The 27,501-nt window shown below is 40.2% G+C and overlaps 1 protein-coding gene across 1 annotated transcript; it reads left to right on the top strand.

Annotated features, from left to right (window-relative positions):
• The first annotated feature begins 2,627 nt into the window (after positions 1–2,627).
• LOC104229676 (uncharacterized) lies at positions 2,628–4,459 on the top strand. Its single transcript, XM_009782355.2, has 2 exons — positions 2,628–3,378; positions 3,908–4,459. The coding sequence occupies exons 1-2, from the start codon at positions 2,761–2,763 to the stop codon at positions 4,226–4,228; spliced, it is 939 nt and encodes a 312-aa protein (XP_009780657.1). The 5' UTR covers positions 2,628–2,760; the 3' UTR covers positions 4,229–4,459.
• The last annotated feature ends 23,042 nt before the right edge of the window (positions 4,460–27,501 follow it).

The following is a 27,501-nucleotide window of genomic DNA, read 5'->3' as shown; positions in this document are numbered from 1 at the left end:
ACATTCACCAATGATGTAAATAACCTCTCACTATTCATCACTATTATGATTGTAACTCTCACACCTCCATAACCCCTCCCCATGATCTTCCCCATGATCTCAATTGTTAATGTCATGTTTAAGACAATCCTTTTGTAACCTTCTATGTAATAGCATAAATATAGACATAAAATGTGATATGAGACACACCTGAACACTTGATAAATAAGAAAGTTATCTCTTCTTCTCTTATTCTATTACTTATTTTCTTGTTTTATATTGTTACTTTGAGCTACATTTTTAATAGAAAATGGGTTTTGAAAAACTCATTTTTGAAAAATCTCCAAAACCTTGCAAAATTTTGAGGACAAACACATTTTTGAAAAAAAATTAAAAAAAAAAAATCTATAGATAAACGGGTCTTTAGTTTAGCAATTTTTAACTTGGTCCTTAAAAACTACTCTAATAGTATCAGGCACAAGTGTAATTTGGGGTCACTTTTGATCCATAAAGAACCAAAATAATTCTTAACATTTTAGAGATTAGACTAATAAATCCGTCCATTAAATAACCAATTTGCAAATAACTTACTTCTACCTTACTTCTTCCTGAAGCCTAAAATAAAAATCGAGATGAAAACAAAATATTATAGGAAAATAATCTCTGCTAGTCATTCCCCTAAGAAAAAGCTTAAAAACTAATATAGGTTCTATCGGAGATAAAATTAAAGATGACTCCGATTTATAAGCATGGAGTTCATGAGATCAAAAGGTTGCATGCCTTTGGATAATGCTGAGGGAGAACAGGTACAAAACAAAGTGGACGATATCAATCTGAAAAAAAAAAGGAGAAATCGAGTTTCGTTGAAGATGTGAATCAAAGGAGCAGCAGGTGGAAATTGGTACTTAGAATTTAAGACGGCAACTGTTAAAATATGGGCAGTTTGACTGTCGGTAAAAGAAAAAAAAAAGGGGTAATGGTTGATACCTGTGAAAGAAACCCAATTACAGCTTACAAGCAAAGACAAAATCAAGATTTTAACTTTCTAGGTTTTGGATTTTAGAACAATTATTTCAAGTATTAATAATTGAATTTTAAATTTAATATGTGTACATATTTACTGAATCTATAAACAATAGATTATCGAGCAAAATTTCTGGGTTATACCGAGTTTGTATTGAGTTTCTACCTCCGCCCCTAGTTCAAGGATTTAGAAAATTCTGAATTGAATCACCAAACTCATTTTAAAGAAACACAAAAAACCATTAAAAATGCAACATTGCTTAAATAAAAAGTCGAAGGAATAATGTTTTTGCTTCACCAATGTCAATTCAATGAACCAAAAGAAGAGGTATTTGGTACTTGGAATATAAACAATAAGACCAAAAATAACACAAGGTCCAAAAAGTATTTAATTTGGTTAACATTAGTGCATCTGTTCAGGGGCCAACACGTTTGGACGTCGGCCCTGCACATGCACATGCGGTCACAGTTACTAAACCAACACCAGGGACTATATTATCATCTCATAGCAAGAAGGTACAAACTAAATGCATCAAAGTGCAATTGCTTAAGCTAACAATATATGGCAAAGGGCAACAAAGACTTGCCAAAACTTGGAAAATAACATGAGGACAAAGCGTAGACCTATGTGAGATCCGGATGTTGGTTGAGGCCCAAACAAGACAAAGAGGATCCTACACTAGACTTGAGATCCAGCTTGGCTTTTGCTGTTTGAAGGGTGAAAAAAAACTGTGTTTGAGCTAAACTAGACAATTTAATTTCAACAGTAATAAATTCAAGTTAAAGTATATATTTTTGTGTTAAATTATAAAAATCTTATGCAAGATATATGTTTATTTTCATCATTTATTTTGATGTAAACACTGGGTTCGAATAAGCATTTTATGTTGGATAGAGAAAAGACATTGGTAGAAAAAACAAGTAAGCTTATGTAGATTTAAGGATTTATCTTTTATCCAATAATACGTTAATGTTTTATTTATTTATTATAAATACAATGTAAGTTAAGCGACTAAAACAACTTATTCTTCCTCTTGTTCAGTTAGGTATTACTTATAGATAATCCATAAGTATCTTGTATAAAATCTTAAATTCAAAATTTGAAGATAAACATACAAGTTATCTCATATTCTCAGCAACTAAAGTACTAAACAAACTGAAGCACCTCTTTGATATGATTGAATAAATTATAAGGTCTCTTAAATAAACGTCAAAAAAATGCAATCAGGTAAGACTTATTCTTTCTTGGGTTGTCCAACTAAATATATTATTAGTAAACTTAGCTGTTACATTATGAGAAAGAAAACAAATATTTTGTTGATGCTGTAATCAAACAAAAATACAGGTTCCATCACATGGTATGTGCTGGCATGAGCTAAGTGTTTGCCTTCAAATACCTCCCCATATTTCCTTTTTTGTTCCAATTAAATGCATACACCTCCCTTTAATTTCTCCTTTCTCTCTCACACACATCAATTTCTTAATTTCATGTCTTTTTCTTCCTCTCTCTCACATAAAACATTTACACATATCTCTGTCTTTTTTTTTTCATAGTCTTTGTGTCCACATTATATTGAATAAATACGCAACTGTTTTATGAGCACATGACATCCAATCCCACAACATGGCCTCTCTAATCAGCCCCATTTGACAGCTTTTTTCCTATAAATAAAGTATAAAAAGACACCCCAAGAATCCCATGTGGGACTCCAGCTTATTTTTGTGAGGACAAGAAAATTTTAACTTTGTTTTGTAGCCATGGATTTGTTTGATGATACCTCTATTCCATCTTCTCCTAAAACCACTCAAGATGACCAAATGGAACCCGGATTACTTCTTGAGGAAAGTTGGTTTTTTGGTAATTTGCTTGATAGAAAATCAAGAATGTTGAGATGTTATTCTGATCCTTGTCCTTCCTCTAAAAATACTCAAGATATGTTAGCTGGAAAATCTTTAGAAGAAACATTTTCTTCACTTCAGAAACTCCCACAAGGGGAAAAATTAAATCTTGATTCAAGAAGAAGTAATCCAAAATTACAAAGAGCATCACAGAGTAGTAATTTGGAGAGGACACCTTCTTTGCCAGTTTTTGTAGACTACAAAGATGAAATCCAAGATGAAGAAAGTGATTTTTCTATGGGAAAGTTGATTAGACAAGCATCTATAAACCATGTAAAAGTCTCACATCCAAAACAAAGTTCACAGATTAATTTACCAAAAGCACCACAGAGCAGTCTGCAGAGGGCACCTTCTTTGCCAGTTTTTGCAGAAAGGGAAGAAATTCATGATGAGGAAAATGATTTTTCTATGGGAAAGTTGATAAGACAAGCATCTTTAAACCATGCACGAGTCTTGCCTCCTAAACATACTTCAAAGGTATTTAAATTTCCAACTTACGTGATTTTTTCTTAGATCTAATTGTTTCCAAGTAGCTTTTAATATGGTTTTTACCTGAGGAGGATGAATTATATGACTAATGAATTCAATTGAACTCAGTATATTCGACACATAATTTGAATATATATGTAAAATACACTAAATTTCAACTAATATTAAAATCTGAACTCGTAATCTCAAAAATACAATGAGTTGATGTTATTCCTTAAAGTTTAACTCGTTAAGTTTAAATTCTGAATCCACCATTGGTTTAAACCCTTAGGGATTGTTTGGTTGGAAAACCAGTTATCCCGGATTTAGTTATCCCACCCTCCCATAGGGATAAAAAAAATACTACTATGGATTAGTTATACCCTGATTTTATCCCAACCAAACGTCGGATAAATAGACCTCAAATTTAATCCCAGGATTAATTATCCCTTATCCTCGTACCAAATAAGCCCTTAATGGTATTTGTTTTCGTGGTATATTATTAGTTCAACCACATTAATTTGTCACCATGTTGCAGGGTCTAACCAAAAGTCCAACCATATCAAGCACCATAAGGCAGCATTCAAGGAGAAGACAAGAGCAAAAAAGCAAGACTAGAAATAGTTCAAGTGAGATTGAAGATTTGCAAGGTTTTAAGAACTTAGACTTAACCTATGAAAAGAAGGATTCAATCCCAAAAATGGCAAATACAATTCCAGGCTACAATGAGAAGAACAAGAAGAAACCTGTTGGCTTATCAGAATTAGACAAGATCAGAAAACCACCTTATTCACCAGAAGATCACATGAAAGAGCAGATCAAGTTTTGGGCTAGAACTGTGGCATCTAATGTGCGCTAAAAATGCTGATTTTGGAATTTTAGTTTAGGATATTATGCTGATTTTTCACTCTCTGATTACAGAAACATCCTCTGTTTCTACACTAATAACCTTTGCCATAGACAAAATTTATTGTTACAAAACTTGTTGCATAATTAAAGTATTCATTAGGGGAATAATTTTGTAACACATTTGTTAACTGCTATTTGAAAAGATTGATTTTTCGCAACATTTTTACGTGTTGCTTCTGAATACTAGCTATAACATGTTTTTCAAAAATCAATTATACCAGTTTACACCTATTTAATCTAAATGCATCCTGTGAAATTTAAGTGCTAAAGGTTACTTGTGAAAATGTGCCAAGATCAATTGAAACTCTTGTCAATTAACGCTTGATGGTGTAAATATAAGTTTCCCCAGAGATGTTTTCGGCCGTGTTATACAAGCAGTTAATTCATGGAAAAACATTATAGTTTGTAAATAAGGAGGGAAAAAAAACGTAGAACTCAAGTGAATCTTTAATTTGTCTTTTCCGGTTAACTTATAAAAAAAATTCTCCTAAACTGAAAACTGTTGCATAGTTGCTGAAAATGGTGTCAAATAAATTTGTGTCCCCAATTTCTTGGCTTATTGTGCTGTCCAAACATGGACTAGGAACGGCATTTTCTTTTTATAATAGTAGTGATAACATGTAAAAAAAAAACTTCAGTGTAGATTTATGTAGATACTAACCTAGCGTTTATACATAGATTTGATTGAAATTTGAAAAAAAGATTTATGAAGTTGTGTTGGAAAATAATTTTTAGAAATTGAAATTGTGTAAGGACAAACATTTTATTTGAAGAAAAGTTGATGTTTTGTTAGTGAAAGAAATATTTTCAAAAAAATTTGAAAAAATGTAGTCAGAATCTATGGCCAAACGTGATCTAAGTAGGCATTTGGACATAAAAAATATGATTTTTTGAACAAAGTAGTATTTGGAATTACGTTGAAAAATAGTTTTTAAAGTTTAAAATTATGTTTGGACATGCATTTCACTTGAAAAAATATTACAGTTTTATGAATAGGGAAAAGAAATCCGAAAGACTTGAAAAAAAAATTGGTGAAACAACTTTTTGATTTTGAAAAACTCATTTTCAAGATTTATTCAAAAATTTATACATTTTCATGGACAAACATGTTTTTAAAGAAAAGATATTTTTTTATGGACAAACGGTCCTAAGATTGCTTTTTAAATTCATACTCCCTCCTTTTCATATTAAGTGAGGTACTTTCCTTTTTAGTCCGTTCCAAAACAAATGACACATTTTTAAATTTGGAAATAGTTCAACTTTAAACTCTTTCATTTTACCCATTTACCCTTAATGAGAAGCTTTTATAGCTACACAAATGTCATGACCCCACAATTTTTTTGCCCCTTAAGCTTTTAAGACCACAAGTTTCAAAAGTCTTCTTCTTTTTTCTTAAACTCGATGCCGAGTCAAATTACCTCATTTAATATGAAACGGAGGGAGTACTTACCAATATTTTTTAAGAAGATATAAGAAAACCAAAAAGACTCTGCAATCAAGGACTTAAATAATCTTACATTCAATGACAACAAGAAACTACCAAAGAAAAAGAACAAAAAGGAGAAAGAAAAAAGAAGAGAAAATGCTAAATTCAGCCCAAAAGCTTCATATGATTTATTGCTTTATCCTTTTCGATACTTTGGAAATGTAAGATTCATGATCCATAAAGTTGTCATATTACTCCAAAAAGAAAAAAAGGTAAACAACAAAGCAGAAAACTGCTTAAGTCATGTGTTTTTGTGAGTTACTTTTTCTTTTTCTTTTTTAAGGTGTCAAAGTGGAAAAGGTTGTGGACACCCTTTTGGCATTTGCACTCATTTTTGTTGCGGAGTAGATGTTATATTTTTCAAAATTATCCTGTTAATATCAGAAAATAAAATTCATTTAACTTGAAACTTGTTATAAAATAAAGGCTGGAAAGTAAAGACAAGTATATAGAAAAACTGATATATTATTCGAATTCAAACTGATGTACATAATGAACTGAAACTTTCTCTATTTATAGAAGAAAGGAAGCTGTTGTGTAAGCTGCTACTATACCAGATATGGATAATTTTCTACTGAGAGTAATGTTTATCCATAACAGAGTACTGAAAGGATAAGCTCATTGTACCAGGTATAGATAATTTTCTAATGAGGGTAATGTTTATCCATAACGGAGTACTGAAAGGATAAGCTCATTATACCCGGTATGGATAATCTTCTGCCGGGAATAATGTTTATCCATAACCGAATATTGAAAGGATAAGCTTATTATACCCGGTATGAATAATCTTCTACCGGGGATAATGTTTATCCATAACCGGGTATCGAAGTGATAAGCTTCTTCATGAGGCTTATTTTCAATAGAGTACTAAATAGATAAACATATTTACGGCGGAGTCCCATATGGATAAGCTTCTTCAGGAAGCTTATTTACAACGGAGTACTAAATGAACATCCATAATATAATATATTCATAGCACTCCCCATTGGATGTTCATTAAAAGATAATGTACCTCATTAAAACCTTACTAGAAAAAACCCCGTGAAAAAAATCCAGTGAAGGAAAAAGAGTACACATATTTAGTAATACGCATTGCTGGTTGCCTCATTAAAAACCTTATAAGGAAAACCCTGTGGGAAAAACCTTAGTAAGGAAAAAAGAGTACAACGCACATTTTACTCCCCCTGAAGAAACCTTATTTCAAATATTTGAGTCTCCGCATTCCAATCTTGTATACCATATTCTCAAAAGTTGAAGTTGGTAAAGACAATCTGCTGGATTGTCACTTGAACTAATTTGATGCACATCAATGTCACAATTTTCCTGAAGATCATGTGTGTAGAATAATTCTGGTGAAATGTTCTTCGTTCCATCTCCTTTTATAAATCCTCACTTTAATTGGGCTATGCATGAAACATTGTCTCCGTATAATATTGTGGGTCTTTTATCACATTCCAACCCACATGTTTCTCGAATGAATCATTGATCTCAATCATATGCACTCCCTGCTTGCCGGTTTGAGATCGAGCTTTATGGGGATCGGATAAATAACCTGCATCTGCATAACCAATACGATCTGCATCACTTTTGTTAGCATTAGCAAGATAAATAAGTGCACCATCTACACCGAGATAGAGTATTTTAGGACCAAGGAGTTCCTCATCCTCTTCTAGAGGTTAGAACGGATCCTTATTCACTTCAAATGATTGAATATCCATTGGTGTACTTAATGGGTACACTTTGTCCATGTAAAAGCATTTTTAAGACCCTTTTGGAGCTCTTCTGGAGTTCCAATAAGATTTATTCCATCAACATAAATAATAAGTATAACAAATTTTGATGACATTTTCTTTAAGCGAAATACATAAGTTACCACCTGATCTATGGACCAAATCCCCTTTACACACTTCCTGACAGCAAAAATCATCTTACACACTCAACCTTTCAAAAGTGTATCTAATACACACTATTTTTTTTCTTGACCAGTTTTGTAGAACATGTGTAATGTCACGCACCAATAAAATCGTGACACGTGTCAGTACTGTTTTTCAAAGAATAAAACACTTAAATTTTCAACTCCACCCTTTAACCATCTTCTCCCTCTCATCTCTTTCTCTTCTCCGACAAAGTATCCCCTGCCGACAACAAGAAAAAATCCACCAAAAATTAAAATAATTTTTCCTTCCTTCATTATCACCACCTTATCACTATTGTTACCGCCATAGCTGCCACCAACGTTGTAGCTACCACCATCACCATTAATGTTCAAAACAAATCAACAAATACCACAGTCCCCTTTCTCCACACCCATTTAAAAAAAGAAACCTTTATTTGAAAACGAGAAATCCAACAGCAATTGAAGAGGAAAATACTTTAAATGTTTGTTATGATTCTTTTTATACATGGGAAGAAACATAATATCAAGCTGGATTATAACTTCAAATGCAAAAACCACTTTAAATTGGCTTTAATTTGTTGTAGTGAGAGTTTGCCGGAAGGTGATTTGGGGAAGAAATGTAAAATAATTTTTTTGTGTATGGGTGGGGGGTTATGATTTTTTTTTTGTGTGTAGGGGTGGGGGGGAAGTGGGAGGATGGATCTAAGCTGGGATGACAAGGAACAAAAAGAAAGCCAGATCTGGTTTCCCCTTTTCTAGTTTCTTTTTACTATCAGATTAAGAAAAAATATAAGTAAACAAATTATGACATGTGGCATTTAATTAAGGGTCTGAATAAAATTTTAGAGGTTATATGCGCACAATGTTTTAGTTAAACACGCGTATGCCATCTGGAAAAAATGGTGTGTCTTAGACTCACTTTTGAAAGGTTGAATGTGTAAGATGATTTTTGCCGTCAGAAAGTGTGTAAGGGGGATTTGGTCCATAGTTCAGGTGGTAACATATGTATTTTGCCAAAACTTTATAAAAATATATGTACAAATAATATCATTTATCTAACCTTCTTTCAACAAATTTTCACCGAGGCGATTATACCACACGCGCCCAAATTGCTTTAAACCGTACAAAGATCTTTGTAATTTGATCGAATACATTTTTCGAGAGTTTGAATTATATGCTTCAGTCATTTTAAATCCTTCAGGGATCTTCATATAGACTTAATCAAATGAGTCATATAGGTTATGCCTTACATTTAAATGGCATGACATCTCCAAGTGCCTGGACTACAGGTCTGATCCTCACAATCTTTTATAATATTGTGCACTATATTGTATCAAATATATCGTCGACGATTGTTTACCATGAAAATGGTAACAACAATTAAATTTATAAATGTGATTCTAAAAATACGTGATATATTTCCAAGCTAGTTGTTAGAGCAGTTGATGCTAATAATATGAAGTTTAACGACAAAATGCAAGATAAAACGAGATAGTAATTGAACCGAAGGGCCTGCTGCTCGGGTATAGGTCTGGTCGATGGGGGACCTCGAGGTCGACGTCGGGGTCGAGCTATCGGGGATGGGATAACAGTTGAGGATATAATTAAACAAGGCTCTTCACAACTAATATTAAGTAATATAATGAAGAACAAGTAAGAGGGAAATGGATATTAAGGTGACCTCGGGCCAATGAGAACAAACAAGTTAAAAAGAAAAGAGAGAGAGAGAGATTATTGCACTTGTGGAGAAATGGAGCAACATCAGTCCCTTACAAGATAGGGTGAGTCCCCTTTATATAGGGGGAACTCGGCTATACGTATGTGGGCATTAATTACAAAGTATGGAGATGGGATGGCCTAATGCGATGCATCAGCATAGGCTCTGGATAGGCCGGCCATGTCATACTCAACTGTGTGCCTTGGGAGGTTCCCCCTCTGTCCTGGCTTCGATCTCCATCTTCTCTGAGTCGGGCCTTGACGAGCCCCGAGATTGGGAACTCGGCCGTGGCTTCCTGTCCTCGGGGTCTCGAGGCATTCAAATGACTTTAGAGCGAGAAATCAAATCCTCTAATTTCACCGCGTACAGATAGTCTCCGCATTTCCCAGAGCGAAGTGATGGAAAACGATTTTGACGCTTGACTCCTCGAGCTTTTTTCGGCGATGTCATTCTGATGATATGACTCCTGGCACGAGCTTTGTGATAACCGGGGCATCCACGAGCTTATGTATTTTCGACTTCATTCAATGCACTCCCGATTCCCACCCTCCAAGGTGAAGGTACCGCCGCCGATTCGGTTTTCCAAGGATGCATCAATTGCATCCGTCGGTCAATCTTTCAAAGCCTCGACGACTGTGTCGTAACCCCCTATAAATAAGGTTGCTTTGGAGTTGTTTTTCCTATCCCAGTGCTTTTGTTGGCTTATTTGCCCATTCCTTCTTATCATCTTCTTCTATCCTTGCACATCATGCTTGGGGATCATGGCCTCAAGCCCACTTGGCGGATCTTCCACAGATCGTGTTGCGGCCCTCTGCCGGGGCTTCCTTTTGTCGAGCATAATCATGCTGTCCCGTTACTACTGTGGTCGTTGACATTCTTGTCTTTGCTGCTGCTGTTGGCTCGAGATGGTGACATATAAAGGCCGTCTTTCCTTATTCGCAGGAAGCTCTTCGGATTACATACCGCTGCTCAAAAGGGGGCTCGGATTACACACCGCTGCTCACCTTCATACCCCAGCTTGACGTGGTGCTCTGCCCCGAGTTGGGGGATTGCACGGCTAAATGTTCCAAGAAGTGGATTCTACGTAGTCGTGCAAGTGGGACCAAGGCTTGTTCGGTCCGCTGTCTCTTCGAGATTCTCTTGGCCAACGAGGGTCCTCGAGCTTTAGATAGCTATGGCGTTTTTTCATCCCTTCCTGCCACTCGCCTTACCCCTTGGGGATATCAGTGTGGAAGGCTGGGATGAAACTTTTGAGGACGTGCGTCCAGAGGCACATGTTGCGGACCTTCGAAGGTGGACCGGTCTTCGGGCTTTTACTTCGCATGTGCATCCCTTTGTTTCTTCCTTTATGCATAGAGATCCTCCGTAGGACTTTGTAATTGTATGTAATGACCCCTCGAGGGCTGTTTGTACACGTATTTTTATGAATATGAATATATTCTATTGACTTCTGCTTTCAATCTTTGCCTTATTTCTGTATGCTCTCATGCCCTTCGAGGCCTTTTGAATGTCTTCTTTTATTGTTGACCGCTGATATCTGACTTGGGTGCAAGCGTTCTTTCCGATCCTCTGCCGATCGACACGGCTCTCTTCCGAACCCATCGTCGAACCTTGGACCAATCCTGAATTGATATGATAGGCTTAGGCTATCGGGGCCTTCTGAGTTGTATGGAGATAATATGCCGAATTTCGGGGCCTTCGATGATGTTATCCTGAATGAAGGTTAGCTTTGGGTACTTGAGGGCCCCTTTTGATCTTGCTGCAGATAGCCTTCTCAAAACGTATAAGATAAACTTCTACTGAGGAGTTGCTTGTACTCAGGCGCTACCTCGGTCCTTCGTGGAGCTTTCGTGATCGGAGCTTCCTGTGCTTATTCCTCTTTTTAGAAAGGGAACCATGAGATTAGGTACTGCCTCGCATCGAGTGATGACATTGAAAGCTTCCTGAAGTCCGACTTCTTTTTGGTGGGGATCCTCGAGGTAGAGTGCTACCTCGAGATTGGAGATAATACAGATGATTCCTCGAGTCTTGGCTTCTCGTTGAAGGATGCTTTCGGGATCGGGTATCACCCTGTCGATCTGCATCGAGGCTGTGATTTCCTGGGGCTCGCTCCGGGTAGGAGAGTTAGTGGCTGCTTCTCGCATATATGTGGAGCGGCTTCGGCTTCTTCGCAAGACCTCACTATTTTTAGATAGCTGCCCTTTCGCTTTGGCATAAGGTTCTTCTTTCCTTGAGGTGCAAAAGTGTTGGCGCACGCCCTTGCTCTGATCTATTAGTTTTACCATAGTCATGGCAGCCACTTTGGGGCCGACCCAACAGAGAGTGGGGAGTGCTGCTCCCGGCACTCGGGAACCGCGGGAGTTCGCTCTAAAGACGGCGTCTTCGATAAGAGGGGAACATCTGGAGATGGTGAGAAAATACTGTGGATGGAGCGAGGGGATAGCGCTGCAGGTGCTTTCCCCGGATGAGAGTATTATGGACTCTACTGATGGATTCTTGAGCATATACCTATATCCTTTAGCATTTGGTCCCCTTGATAGGGTTGTGCTTGATTTTTGCTTGAAGTATCGGGTTACTTTGGTGCAGATACATCCGTCATTTTGGCGGGTGGTGCTGATGATGAGGTTCTTTGCAGAGAAGGCTGGGCTTGAATTCACGCTTAACTACCTCGTCAGGCTATACTAGCCCTTTCATCACCAGGCCTCCTAACCCTGAGATGTTGTTCGTCCACGCCCTTTGTAGTTGACGACGAAGAGGACGGGGATCGAGAGTGGGCCGATTGGTTTATTCAGGTCCGGATGGTCGATATTATCCCCGTGGAGCTTTTGCCATTTCCCGAAGGGTGGAATTATGCACATAAGCGGAGCGTCTGGTGCTTTTTCAGATTTTGCCTATAGCAAAAATTAGTTGAATAATAGTGTTTTCTCCCTTGTTACAGCAACTTCATAGACGCCGGGCAAAGTCCTTGACCTGCCCGACTAGGTCCGGAGGCTGGTGACCTATTCGACCTGCGATGAGCGTCGGTGGAGAGCTGTATTTCGTGCCAGATGGGGAGTGAAATACCAAGGTATGTGCGTACACTGCCTTTGCCTTCGTATATTTGAGGTAACATTTCCCTCCTTTATTTTGCACTGGCTTTGCCATTTGCAGGTATCAGGCGGTTCTTTGGGATGACGCAGTGCTCTTCCAAAGAGGGGAATGAGTCGTCGGCCTCCGAGTCGAAGGACGATGGCGATAAGAGGGATCGGCTCCCGCGGTGTGATGGAGCTTTTAGCAGTGCTAGACGGGTCCATATGTTTGAGAAGAGGGCATAGTCCGGGTCTGCTGTTCCCGGAGTATCAGATTCCTAGGCGGCGGTTCCATCGAGTGAATATGCTCTGCCCGAGGTTGGTTCTCCTGGGGCCGAAAAGGCGGGATCATCAGGATTGTGTTCTGGCTTCGAGGAAGTCCGCCGGCTTCACTCCGTGGTGAGTTTAGGCGCATATTTCCTATATTTCGCGTCCTCCTCCCTTTATTGAGCTTTTCTTGTGTAGGCCTGTGATAGGTTTATGTCTGAGCTGCTCAGTCAAGGGGCCAGGCTTCAGAAAATTCTGGATGAGGGCGAGTCCCTTAGGCTCCTTAGTGAGGAGAAGGAGGTTGAGTTTCTGCATTTGCGATATGAGGCATACCAGAGCTCGAATTACGAAAGATATTTGATAGAGAAAGTAACTTTTTGCAGCTCGTGCTTTGCTCCCTTTGGACCTTAAGGTTAACGCCCTTTTTGTTATATTAGCTGCAGAAAAAGACGGAGGCCTTGGAGTACCTCAAGGGCGACATTGGCCGCGTCAGGACTGTTTGTGGAGAGCTAAGGGTTCAGGTGCAAGCTCAATCATTAGAGGAGACAGTCGCCTCGGCCAAGGTCCCTGCCTTCTAAGCCCAACTCCGACTTGGCTCGTGACAATGCCAAAGTTCAAGCGGATATGATCGAGAAACTTGAATCTGATCTCTCGAAGATCAGGGCTGAGATAATTGACGCCCGGGGCTGAAGTGGCACTAAGCCAAACCAAGGCTGATCAGGAGATGACGATTCGCATGAAGGACGCTGCTGATGCCCAAGCTGAGCTGAAGCGAGCCCTCGAGCGGGAGAAGAGGATCGAGGAATATGTTTGTTACAGATCCCGAAGAGAGATACTTGAGGAGATCAGTGCAAGGGGCTTCGTTCTCTCGAAGGAATGGGCTCGAGCAAGGGTGGACGAGCGTGACGCGTGGTCACGTCTTACTGACGACACGAAGAGCGAATCCAGCAAGCTGTAGCCCTTTGGAGCGAAATGTAGATTTCGCTGTTTTCCCGCTTTGTATTTGATACTTGTATAACATATTTGTAGATGGGGAGTGCCCGTTTTTTGTGTATGTATGATAATAGGAGACTTGAAGCTTTATTTCTTCTACATCTCTTTCTTTATTGCTTTTGACCAGGCGGGCTGGTTTCGGAGTTTGGCGGGATCCTTGTCGGTCCGGAATTTATCGGGCAGGCCTGGAAGCTTTTAAGTGTGATTATTAACGAGAGTAGGCGTCGCGACCTTCGTGTTTTGCCCAGTTGTTTAGGCCCAGTCTCTGATTCAGGTCTTGACTCAAGGTTGCCTGCCTTTTGTGAGCACGTAATTTTTGCCCTATATGAATTACTCCCATAAATTCAAAACAAAATAATTTCTTACAATGTTTGCAATTTTGTGGATTTTCTGTTAATTGTTTGCATTTTTGTTTGTGCATTTTAATTAGTGAAAAAATACAAAAAAAATGTATTGCATGTGCATTTAGGAGTTAATTTTGCATTTTAAGAATTGTTTAGTAATTAAGTTGTTTTATAAAAAGGAAAATCACAAAATAGTCATTTTGCACTCTTTAATTTTAATTTTTGATTTTCGAGTAGTTTGTTTTCTTTAATTTATTAATGGTGTTACTTATTTAGGATTAGTTAGTTTTTTTTATGAGTTAGTTTGGTTTTTAATTTAATTTAGTATTTTTAGTTTTAATTTTCAGAGAAAAAAAAAGAAAAAGAAAAGAGAAAGAACGGGAACTAAAAAGAATTAATGGGAAATGAAGAAATTAGGTCTTGGGCCATCTCTGATTGGAAGTTTGAAACACTCAGCCCAAACGGACTCCTCCCCCAAACCCATTAAATCAGGCCCAATCCACCCTCACCCGATCCGTTTCCCCTGATAATAAAATGACCCGTTTGACTAAGTGGAATCTAATCTCAGCCGTTGATGTCCTCTAATCTGACGGCCTGGAGCTGATAGGGTTGTCTCTATTTAATTGTCCGAAAATCCCTACCCCCCTTTTCAATCGTCTCTTCCAGAAGCCCCCTCCCTAAGAGACCTCTCACCCTTGAACCCTAGTTCCGCCATTTTCACCACAGAAGAGCTCCAACCACCACCCAAAATTACACCATACAACCCTCACTCACCCCTGACCCCTAATCCATCACCATATTCCCTCAATTCATCACCAACAAAGACAAATTTCAGGTCTAGGAAGGCAGATAGGAAAACAAAATCACTCGAGTGTTTTCCAGTTTGACGAGGTGATTTGGAGTCGAAATTGGCCTTGCTCGGTTGCTCTTAACAAGAACATGCGATTGAGGCCAATTTCGGCTCAAATTCGAATCTTCAGAATTTATTTTCAAGCCATGTTCGTTGCGGTTTGCAGTAGGTATCATCTTTCATTTACTTCGTTTTTTGTTCGTTGGGTCCTTCTCTCCGACCTCATCTCTTTCTGCTTCACCTTTTCTTTGTCATTATTTGTCATTCTAAGTAGTGTTCTGCTTTGCGTGATTAGGGAAAGCATGTTAGTTGCGATTCATGTTTAGTTTTAATTCTGTCTCGTTTGTTTTGGGTTCCATTTTGAAAAGTTGTCCAGTTCTGGGCAACCCCATTCAGCCCATTATTTTTGTTCTGATTTTGATTGGGACAGAGGCCCGGGAAGGGGAATAGGGCAAGTTTTGCAAAACTGATTTGAGATTGTTGTTTGGGTCAATTTGACCCAAGAGTTGAAGGGTAAAATGATTTAGGCTTAAGGGGTAATTTCAGGGTCTTTCGGGGGTAAGGTGGGTAGTTTAAGTAGGGAATCTCTTTGTAACCAACTGAGAAGCTTCTAGGAAGCTGGGTGGGGGTTTAACTTGATTTTCAGATTTCTAATTAAGGTTATCTAGGCAAAAACGAAAAATTGGAAAAGGGGCAAAATGCAAAACTGAATTGTTTAGCCTGCCCTGCTTTCCTTGCCTATAAAGGCACCTTTTCTTGCCTTCTAAGAGACCTAAGAGAAGAAAATTCTGCAAATAGCAAAAAAAAATAGCTGAAAATCTTTGAAAAATACTGTTTCATTGGTTCTTTTCTTCTAATTTCCAAAGTTTTGAGTTCCTTTGATTCAATGGTTTGAAGCTGATTAGTTTGGTGTTAGAAGGCAGATTTTGAGCTCAATTTGTGTTTGGGACGCTGTTTTAATTTGAAGTTGGAGATATGGAACTGAATCTTGGTTATGTTGTTCCTGCTCCATTTTTGCTGTTATTCTGCTGACCCTTCCCGTTTGCTTTTCCATTTCAATCTCCAGGTATTATTCAGCCTTGTGGATATCATTTAGATGAATTTGAAGTCTGGAATTGGAATTTGAAAATGAAATGAAATGAATCCTATTCCTGTTGTCTAAGCTTCAATATGTTTGTAATGTTTAGTCTTCAAAGTGTTCAATTAGTGTAATGATCAATTTATTATTATGGTGTGTATAAATAGGACAGTACTGTGAATGGTGAACTTTAGGACTGTTTAACATTATTTAGCCTGATGTAGGATGAATCTGTGATTGAAGTCATGCGTGTTCATGGTATCACGAACATATGCCTGAAAATAGGAGTGAATTTGAGTTTGCACAAATAGTTAAACTATAAATTTCAGTTGTTCAGCTTTATTTCTTTTGCTTTACTGTCATGAAAAATAATTCTGGGGTCGTTCCTTGCTGTAGATCATTAAGGTTTTAACCTTGGGTGTTTGATTAAATCCTTTGGGGTACTTAATCAATTGCTTAAGTGTAAGGATTTCATCCTGTTAGTGTTTTAATGGCTGTCAAGTTGTGAGTAATTCAATGATTATCACATGAATATGTTTGGACTCAAAATGGTTTGAAATGGTTGTTAGTTTAATGTTAGTAATTGTTGCAATGACTTAAGAAGTAATCAGTCATAGCTGTTTAGTGGTTAACTTCTTAGGATTTGCTAAGTTTTGCTTCCCTATTTGGTATTTAAAGGTAGCTCGAGTTTTTTTTGTAGTTTAAAGCTGCACATTATTCAGTATCAAATTGAGTTTTAATTTTTTGTTTGAAAGGATTTGTGGATCAGCATATTTGCCCTATTAGATTGACTCCTCCAAGGGCTCGATCCTGGGCCCTTGTCTTTCAATTGTAATATTCTTGAATTGGGCCTACTATCGAGGTCTGGCCCAAACCATTAAAAAATAGCCAGTTCCCCGGCCATGGCATATTGGGCTACCAAGTTTTGGCCCGATTGTGTTAGTCTCCTTTTGTTAAAATAGCGTGGTCGCTGGACTGGGCTTCACCTGGAGCTCAGTCTCTTCATGTATTAGGCCTGCATCAATGGTTGTTCAAACTAGGCTTCGTCAATTGGGCCACATAATCGTTGTGCTGGGCTGGTCTTTTGACTTAACTTTAGCGAAATAAGTCACCAATTAAAGGAAGTACCAATAACATAGTCAGTTATGGCCCTCTGAATGTAGTTGAATTAATCCTTTTAATTTAGAATTGAGGTGTGCCATGCCAAGCCAAAAATGACAATTACGTGGCCCTCGTTTTAATTAGTTTTAACTTAACCTTAGAGTTCGAGGCGAGACATTAACAAAATTCCATGGCCCTCGCAAAGTTGCTAACGCGTAGTTGCTTTAGGCGTGTCATTTAATAACTTTACCTTCCTAAATTCGGGTGCGCATTTATGTGACCAAAATCCAAATCTCAACAATGTTAAAATATGTCGAAGACTGCGGGTGCATTTATGTGACGTGGTTCAAGACGTGTTTTAGCAGCGTTGCAATTTTCTCTAAAAAATGAATAAAAGCGATTAAAATTAAAATTTGCACATAGGTTTAAAATGTTTTAAAATCAGTTAATTAAGTCAAATATAACAGTTGAGCGGCCATGCTAGAACCACGGAACTCGGGAATGCCTAACACCTTCTCCCGGGTTAACAAAATTCCTTACCCGGATTTCTGGTTTGGGGACTGTTAAACAGAGTCAATCTTTTCCTCGATTCGGGATTCGAACCGGTGACTTGGGACACCACAAATCTCCCAAGTGGAGACTCTGAATTTAATAAATAAATAATCCTGTTTCGATTATCACTTTAAGTTTAAAAAAACTCCCCTTATATACCCCTTTACGGGGGGTGCGGTAAAAAAGGAGGTGTGAAACCTTTAAATCTTCTATGCCCTTGCCTGCCTTTAAATCTTCTATGCCCGTACGGGCAGGTAGTAGTTTTTCTTATTTCTTGCCCTTGGGCATTTTTCATTTCGACTATTTTGGGTCTAGTCTCCGAGTCGCATTGCGATTCGAGCTTCAATTAACCCTCAAGTTGTTTTCTGCCTGCATGGGCGGACGATGATGGCCTTTTGTGCTTCGGGTCGAAGTGACCTTACAGGTGGATGGCCTGGAGGCTCACTCGGCTAGCGATAGTGGCATTTATGCCGTGCCCTTAGGCATGTTGTAGTTTAACTATTTTGGGTCCAATCTCAGAGTCGCGTTGCGACTCGAGCATTAATTGACCCTTAAGTTCGTTCAATTTTCAGACCAGCGATAGTGCCTCTTACGCTGTTTTGGTCGTTGAGACCTTTTAATATGTGGCTCGGAGGCTTGCAAAGTTAACTATTTTGGATCCGGTCTCTGAATCGGGTTACGATTCGAGCTCATTTTAATCCTCAAGTTGTCAAATTTTAAGCTGGCGACAATGGCTCTTACACTGTTTGGTCATAGAGACCTTTCAATGTGCGACCCGTAGGATTGTTTTGCTGGCGACAATGGTTATTACGCTGTTTTTGCCCGTAGGCTTTTTGTAGGCTCTGTTTTCCGCTCATTAAGGTCTTTTGAAATAGTTTTGCCTGACCCGTCGTTGGTTTCGAAAAACCTCGATTTCAAGTCGATATAGGCGATGTTTTGAGCACCTCAGAAGGTTCATAGTTCGTAGATCGAGTAGATCGACGTCTTGCGATTTGGAGTCGATGTGGTCGAAGCTCATTTTTTTGCCTGTTGAGGGAAACCTATTTTAACCGGTTCTTTCAGAAATATATTCGAAGTAGTGGCCCGCGATTTTTGTTTAGCAACGATCGGGCGTCCCCGAGTCGTGTTAGTTTGGCTGTATCAGTCGTTTTGACCGTAGTCATATGTGTTTGGCCGGAGTTATTTTCAATCCCGTGTGATAGTTCAGGCGTCTACACCGAGGGTATGCCCTTTCGGGACTCTTACAAATGCGACGTATAGCCTGAACTTTGGGATTTTTATACCTGTTGAGGTCTTATAGTTTGTCATGCCTGTTGAGGTCTTACAGTTTTTGTTGTTTTGTAGAATAGATCTGGTTACGCTGAGTCTGCCCTCTAGGGGTCTTACGATTTCGGGTTTCCCAGTGTATGGCGATTGTCAATGAATGACAGTCTCCGAGTCATCGAATTTGTTTAAGCTTGAAGACCGCTTTTCATGAGCTCGGAGTTGCCTTATAGGGGCTTTATGAGCCCGAAGTTCCGACCCTGGGGTTGTGTGGGTGCTGAATTGCTGATGCTATTTCTTAGAGAGGTCCCTGCCGGGAGTATACTTGAGATTTCCTTGTTTGGAGAATAAGATGCTGAAAAGATATCCTTTTATTGCTTGGTGTAAACATATATTGTTTCATTGTCGTGAGCTCGGCCCGCGCGGGCGCGGCTCCTCGGACCATTCGATCCGGTACATAATTCTCGATTGGGTCATAGTCTACCGTTTCCCGGTCCTCCCGAGGGGACGGTGCCCTTAGAAGACTATTGGACTGTAGGAGAAGGCCTACGACCTTATCGGATCCTCCTCTGGGGGGTACGTTGCTCTGCTAATAATCTTGCTGATGAGGCCCTCTTCGGGGCGGAAGCCTGATTGAGGGGAAAGAGCATGACATGCCCTTTTTTAAGGCCTAGGGATCTCTGGGTAGAGTTAGAACTTTCGAATGTCCTGGCCAGCTGTCTGCATATAGGTTAGTGAAACAATAACAAGGGAATAAAGTAGTTCTTCCTCACCGCGGGACGCGTGGGCGACGTTTTGAGATTTTGTACGTTCCTACCCTTTCGAGGTGTGAGCCCCGATACAGCCCTCCATTGTGTCTTATCAGGCTTGGCCGAAGATGTGGTTTGCTTAACCTTTGATCCTTCTGAGGGTGGGGGCATTGATGCCGGCGATGTGCCATATGGTGAAGAATTTCCTCTCATCACGTATTACTTTCTGTTGACTTATTTTAGTTCCGCCCTTTGCGAGGGATCTCATTCTTTTGGCGAAATGGGGCCGACGCTGTTCCCGGGCCAGGATGCCGAGCTCTGTACCATCAGAGAAGGCGCTGATGGGCTGTATCAAGAGAATGGTCTTTGTGGCGACTGTCGTTTGGAATTCGCCAGGGATTTGGGATGCGGGAGCGATTTGGTCCGTTAGTCCGGATCGCCCCATTGACTTTGGTCCGACATCGTTGTTGTACGTGACCGAATCACCTGAATTCATGAACACATGTTTTAGTTAAGATAAATTAAATGAGGGAGAGGGTTACCAATGCGTCAGTGTGACGCCAAGGCAGAGTCTCAGTGCCCTTTTCCCTGGATGTAAGGGTATCCTCCGGAATATTTCCCTGGACCCATTTTTCCCTAACAACGAACATTATCACTTTCCATTTTATGAGTCCTCGGATTGTTCCCGGTTGTCGTGGATTATGTCGGCTGGACTTGTCTTTACGGGATCATTGGGCATGCTTCGTTTAAGCTTCGAGCGAAGGCCTGTGTTTCCCAGTCATCCGAAACCGGGAGCGATCTCATTCGTCCTATCAGGGAATGAGGCGCGACTTTCCGTGGTATTTCATTCTTTCTTTGTTCGGCCTCAGATGTGTCGGGCTCTCTTGTTACTGCTTCTATGGCATCGGCATGTGCTTTTACGGAGGAATATGCTGGTACGGTAAGCGAGTTTGTGAGGTCAAGCGCTAGGCCGCGGTGCCACATCACGGGTTCCTTCGAGAGTGTCTCCCTGAACTTCTCCAATGAGACGAAGTTGAACTCATCATCTTGAAGGTCGCTGCCTTTACCCGCGCACGCGTAAGCGGCAGCGCGCTCGTCGCGATCCGAGGTCCTGTCGCACCTAGGGAGTTCCGACATTCTAGATTTTTGTGAAGTGGGTTCCGGGACCGCTTCCTCGGGAGATAACTTTTGCATGAACCTCTACAAACCTGACTCGATTCTTTTGGAGAGATCCTCAAGCGTCTTTGTTATGGCAGGGTCTGTTATCGATCCGTTGTTGCTTGATCTTTCGGGTATTCATTCGGCGTAGGGAGCTGTTTCCGGCACTACTGTGCCGGGAGTCTCCGGGTGGCTCTGCAATTGAGCGATAGCCAACTACTGTGCCTGCAATATTTCAAAAATATCATGAAGACTAACTTCCTGTGTTTCCCGAGCCGGGGTTTGTTGGGCTTCCTATTGGTCGATATGCTGAACGCTCCCATCGGTGTGCGAGGCCCCGTCAACCTGCTGCGCGCCTCGCGAAAATGCATCCGCTGGAATTGGCCCAGATGCGTTATCAGTGTCCCGCGGTGTCGTGCCAACCACTGGAACAACCTCACCATTTCCGTCGCAATTTTTGGGGTAGCTGTTCTCGACTCTGTTTACCGAGCCAGACATTTTGACCTGAAATCAAGAGATCTTTGACAAGAAAAGGTGTAAAAGATAATGTGCATTTGTGCAATGAAACCAGCAAGAAAATAATCACTATTATTTTTAGCTCCACGGTGGGCGCCAAACTGTTTACCGTGAAAATGGTAACAACAATTAAATTTGTAAATGAGATTCTAAAAATACGTGATCTATTCCCCAGCTAGTTGTTAGAGTAGTTGATGCTAATAATATAAAGTTTAACGATGAAATTCAAGCTAAAACGAGATAGTAATTGAACCGAAGGGCCTACTGCCCGGGTATAGGTCTGGTTGATGGGGGACCTCGGGGTCGACGTCGGGGTCGAGCTCGAGCTATCGGGGATGGGAAACAGTTGAGGATATAATTAAACAAGGCTCTTCACGGCTAATATTAAGTAATATAATGAAGAACAAATAATAGGGCAATGGATATTAAGGTAACCTCGGGCCAATGAGAACAAGCAAGTTAGAAAGAAAAGAGAGAGAGAGATATATATTATTGCACTTGTGGAGAAATGGAGCAACATCAGTCCCTTACAAGGTAGGGTGAGTCCCCTTTATATAGGAGGGGAACTTGGCTATAAGTACGTGGGCATTAATTACAAAGTATGGAGATGGGATGGCCTGATGCGATGTCTCAGCATAGGCTCTGGATAGGCCGGCCCTGTCAGACTCAACCGTGTGCCTTGGGAGCTTCCCCCTCTATCCTGGCTTCGATCCCTGTCTTCTCTGAGTCGGGCCTTGACGAGCCCCGAGGTTAGGAACTTGGCCGTGGCTTCCTGTCCTCGGGGTCTCGAGGCATTCTTGCGAAATGACTTGAGAGAGAGAAATCAAATCCTCTGATTTCACCGCGTACAACAATCATTTTGTATCAGTTCCTAAGTGTCACGACCCTAAACCCGGACAAGGTCGTGATGGCACCTCTCGTAAAGACAAGTCCAGCCAACACAACACTCAATTCATTCTTAAATAATTGAAATATCATAATTTAAGTCATTAACATAATTAGATCCCAAAAAGAAACAACAAAATAGTATAATTTGTGGAAAAACCAACACTGCCCGGCATCGGGGTGTCACTAGTCATGAGCATCTAACACAAGTCTAGGAATATGCAAAAGGAACTACACCGTCTATTACAAAATCCAGTACAAGAGAAATAAATAATGATAAGAGGGAGGAACACTAGGCTGCGAACGCCGAGCAGCTACCTAGTGAACCCCGAAACTCTGCTGGAAGCTATCAACCCTCGCTAGCAGGACCTGAAGCGCCTGAATCTGCTCATAGGGTACAGGGAGTAAAGTGAGTACTCCAACTCAGTGAGTAATAACAATAAATGAAGACTGAGCGATAAGAAATCACGTAAAAACACAACAACATGCTATACAGAGGTAGAGCAAAACCAGTAAAGTGCACGAAAGCAGTGAAATCTCATAGAAGCACCTTAGTTCAGTTTAAGCTTCTTTGAAATACCTTTTTAACAGTTAAATAAGTAAATGATAGGCAGTTAGAAGAGATAAACACATAAATACCACCCATCGGGCATAATACCAACATAATCAGCCCCTCGGTCAACAACATGGAACAACACCAGTCCCTTGTGCTATATCTCATATCACACTAGGTACGCGCGCTCACTGGGGGTGTACAGACTCCGGGAGGGGCCCCTTACGGCCAAAGTGAAATATCAAGACATCTCGTGGCATAATGAATAGGCTCTGGCCTCATATCAAGCCACCTCATGGCGCATAATCTCAAGCCCTCAGCCTCATAATCATAAATTAGTGTATCAGTGCTGCGACGTGCAGCCCGACCCAAAAGTATCCTTACAACACATGCTCTCGGCCCCTACTCAGTCAGAAATCTCTAAAAGCCACTAGGGCACAGTAAAATATGATGCTCAGCCCAAAATATCATTTAAAGTGTTTAAAACAGAGTAAACATGGCTGAGTTATGAAAACAATATAATATATCATGACTGAGTACAGATATAAAATCAAAACAGTGAGAAAATAGCAATAAAATATCTCCTAAGGGTCCAAATAGTTGGCTCGAGGCCCAAATATGTCATTCAGCCCAAAACATGATGATATCAAATAGTTTTCAATCAAATACGCAATAAAACAGTCATTCGGGATGGACTAAGTCACAATCCCCAACGGTGCACGACCCCATGCTCGTCATCTAGCGTGTGCGTCACCTCAATATAGCACAACGATGTGAAATCCGGGGTTTCATACCTTCAAGACAATATTTGCAATCATTACTCACCTCGATCCGGTCCAAACTATAGCCCACGACGCCTTTGCCCTCGAATCGGCCTCAACTCACGTCGAATCTATCCAAAATCAGAATCACGGAGTCAAAATATGCTAGGGGAACGAAGCCCATGCAAAAATAATCAATTTACAACATAAATCCTGAAATTAACCAAAACTCGACCCCCGGGCCCACGTCTCGGAATTCGATAAAATTTACATCAACAGATTCCTTATTTCCCCACGAGTTCATACATATCAAAAGTCCCAAAATTCGACCATAAATGGCCCCTCATATCCTTAAGTCAAGGTCTCCAATACCAAGCCCTAGTTTTCCAAATTTTAACCCTTAATTTCTATAATTACAAGCCTAGTCTGTGAAATAATGCCATAGGATCGATTATTAGACTCAAAATTTTTACCTCCAGACGTTATCCCTTGAATCCCTCTTCAAAATCTCCCAAAAAGCTCTAAAAACGACTTGAAATGGTGAAGAACAACTGAAAAATCGCGAAGGAAGTCTTTTATACCTTCTGGCCCAGGCTTTTCGCACCTACGGTCCAGATCCCGCTCTTGCGGTCCTGCTTTTGCGGTCTAGACCACCGCACCTGTGGTTTCCACTTACTTGACCATTTCCACATCTGTGGTTGAAATACCGCACCTGCACCACCGCAGGTGTGCCTCATCGATCGCTTCTGCAGTTCCAGCTAACCTTCTATTTGGCCACATCTGCGGCTCCCCCCTATGCTTCTGCGAGCCCGCACCTGCGGTTCCCTAGCCGCATGTGCGGTTATGACAACAATGGAACATCTTCAGCTGCCAAAACCAACTTCCAAACTTTCCACCAACCATCCGAAATCACCCCGAGGCCCTCAGGACCTCGACCAAAAGCACAAACACATATTATACCACTACTCAAACTTGTACCAATCTTCAAAACACCTCAAACAACAACGAATCAACCAAATCACATCGAAATCAAGCCTAAGATTCCAAAAGTCCACAAAACCACGTCCAAATGACATGAAATTTTGCACACACATCCCAAATGATGCAACAGACCTACTGCAACTCCCGGAATTCCAATCCGACCCCTATATCCAAATCTCACCTATCAACCGGAAAACACCGAAATTCCAATTTCGCCAATTCAAGCCTAAATCTACTCCGTACCTCCAAAACACATTCCGATAACGCTCCTATATCCTAATTCACCTCTCGAAGCTATCCAAACCATTGAAATTCACATCCAAGCCCTCTAACACATAAGTCAACATCCGGTTGACTTTTTCAACTTAAGCTTCCTCAAAAGAGACAAAATGTCTCAAACCTTACCAAAACTTTTCCGAACCCGAGCCAACCAACCTGATCACACATAGTACCAATAAAAAAGCAATAAAAAGCAGAAATGGGGGAAACAGAGTGGTAACTCATGAAACGACCGGCCGGGTCGTTACATCCCCCCTCTTAAATAAACATTCATCCTCGAACGAGTCAAGAAACATACCTGAAGCCTTAAATAGGTGAGGATTGATCGTGGCCTACTCCGCACTACTAATTATGTAGCGAGAGAGGGTCAGAGCAGGTTTTACCCGATTTTCGGTCGGGATCGATTTCCACAGAGAGCTAGAATTTGGAATCGAGTATCTATCTAGTTTAGGATTACGTATGTGTTCCAAATTACACTTCTAATCATTTTTGGGGTTTTCTTTTTTTTACTTCTACTATTATCAAACTACAAATGGTAAATGCAACTAGATTAAGCTAAGAGTTAATGCTGCGGGTTGTTCAAATAATTTAAAAGGCAGTAGGGTAGTGACTTCTGCCTAGGTGATCAATTGACGAGTACTTGAGTCTAAACCATAATTGACATGATTGGGGAGTATGATATAATCGTTGCACTATTTTACCCACTCTACACCTCTCTGTGGTTTGAGTGATTTTGCCCGAATTGACTTTCTCAAGACCAATTGGATATGCAAATTTGCACAAGCAACTAGGTTCAAGTCGGGTACTACTCTCTCGAGATTTAACCCTTTAATTGGGGATATCAATCTCTTGAGTACGCCCCAATTCCTTGTTGGACCAATTTCAGAGACTTAGGCTCTCTGCCTCAAGAAGAACCCAAGTCAACTAAACACAAATAGTGTTTGCAACCACTAATTCAGAAATTAACCATGAAATAGGCCCAAATATCAAACACCCATAGTCAATTTAGCCCTAAAATACAAGACCCATCAATTACCCACACTAGGGTTGAGCCACAACGCTAACTTATGGGTCTAGCTACACATAATTAAAAAAGGAAAGCAAAAAATAGATGAAGAACAACTCATATTAATTAATTGCTAAGCTAAATAACAAGATTCAATGATGAAAAGTAGATAAAATTGCCCAAAATAGCTAAGAATCTCGAACCCACGAGCGCAGCTACTTAATTACAATATCTGGTACACTAAAAATGGGAAAAGAAGTTATTTATACTAAGCTGAAAATTCTGGACAAAAATCCCCCTGCGGGGTTAGTGCGGACCGCACAAAATGGTGTGCAGCCGCACTAGGGATCTGAATCTAAAGATCTGACTCTCTGAACTCAGGCACTGCGGACCATCGAGAATAGACTGCGGTTGCAGAGGCTTCTAGTGCAGTCCGCAAAAAATGAAATGCGGACCGAATTGACTTGAATCCTTGAAACGGGAACTTCTCTAATCTTGGGTTTTGAAGATCACACTAAATTGAGTGCGGCCGCATTGCCTCAGTGCGGACTGCACAAATCCTAGTGCGGCCGCATTGCCTTTATGCCTTGAAAGTCATGCTCTCTGAACCTCACAGTGCGGACCACACAGAATGTAGTGCGGCCGCACTGGCCTTGCTTTGCCTGAGCTTTGTCTTGTCTTGGTATTTGTGTAAGTTTCATTCCTTTTGAGCTTATCTTTGACATCTTGTCACTTTGTTGATTAAACCTGAAATCAAACACAACATGTGAGCCTTTTGGGACTATTTTGTATGAATTTATAATCAAAGCATAAGCAAGAAGGAGTATAAAATGCTTTAAAATCCCTAGTTATTTTGTACTCAAGCAAACAAAATAAGACCCACCCCTTAAGGGAAAATCTAAGAAGTTTTTAGCTGACCTAAAGTAACCTCATCTAGCATCAATTGGGACTAACAATTGCCCTCAATACAAATGAATCATTAACAACTTTTACTCTTTGAAACACCATGGATTAAGTGCGACACAAGAGCATCAAGAGTTGGCTCAACACATCAAAGGACTCTTTCTATTACTTTGGTCATTGTGGAATCCAAACTCACACATCCTCAACTCTCCCTAAGCAAACTTCAGCTTTAGAATAGTGGCACTCAAAATGAGGTTAATGGAAGTTCACTCATCTCTCTCAAGAAAAAGCCACAAGTCCAGATCTAGATACCATATGCTTGCCCCTTATGTGAGTATCCACTAATGTAAGCTTCATTCAAGTCAAGATCATATATAGCTTTTGTGGAGACATTGTGAAGGCTTTTGGTTCGGGGTAGGAAATGTTTTGGTCTTAGTAAGTTCCATCTTCCCTTAAGCACTTCTTTTGATTCATTTGTCACACATTCACTTGACTCTTTGAGTCATTTCACTACTTTCTAAGGGGTTAGAGAGACACACTGTCACTCTTTCTTATGCATTTCAAACCTTTTCTCCTTTTTCAACTTTCCACACCTTTCATTCTTTGCTTTTCTTGAATCCCTTTTTGTTCGTTTTCATATTAAACATTCTATTTGCCATTTTGCTTCTCTTTCTTTTTTATTGCCTTTCCTTTTCTTCATTTTTGTGCCTTTTTACCACTTTGTTGCAATATTCGTCTCCCCCCAAACTTATACTTTTGCCATGTGCTAAAGGAAAGATTGGGTTCCAAGAGAGGGTATCTTTTAGAACGGGTATA

This window comes from Nicotiana sylvestris, chromosome 7 (genome assembly GCF_000393655.2).
Source record: "Nicotiana sylvestris chromosome 7, ASM39365v2, whole genome shotgun sequence".
Lineage (NCBI taxonomy): Eukaryota > Viridiplantae > Streptophyta > Magnoliopsida > Solanales > Solanaceae > Nicotiana > Nicotiana sylvestris.
Note: the sequence above shows the minus strand (reverse complement) of the source record. Positions and strands in the feature narration are given on the sequence as shown.

Coding starts and splice junctions, on each gene's coding strand:
- LOC104229676 (XM_009782355.2), top strand. CDS start 2,761: ATGGATTTGTTTGATGATACCTCTATTCCATCTTCTCCTAAAACCACT. Junction 3,379..3,907: donor CTCCTAAACATACTTCAAAG/GTATTTAAATTT, acceptor ACCATGTTGCAG/GGTCTAACCAAAAGTCCAAC.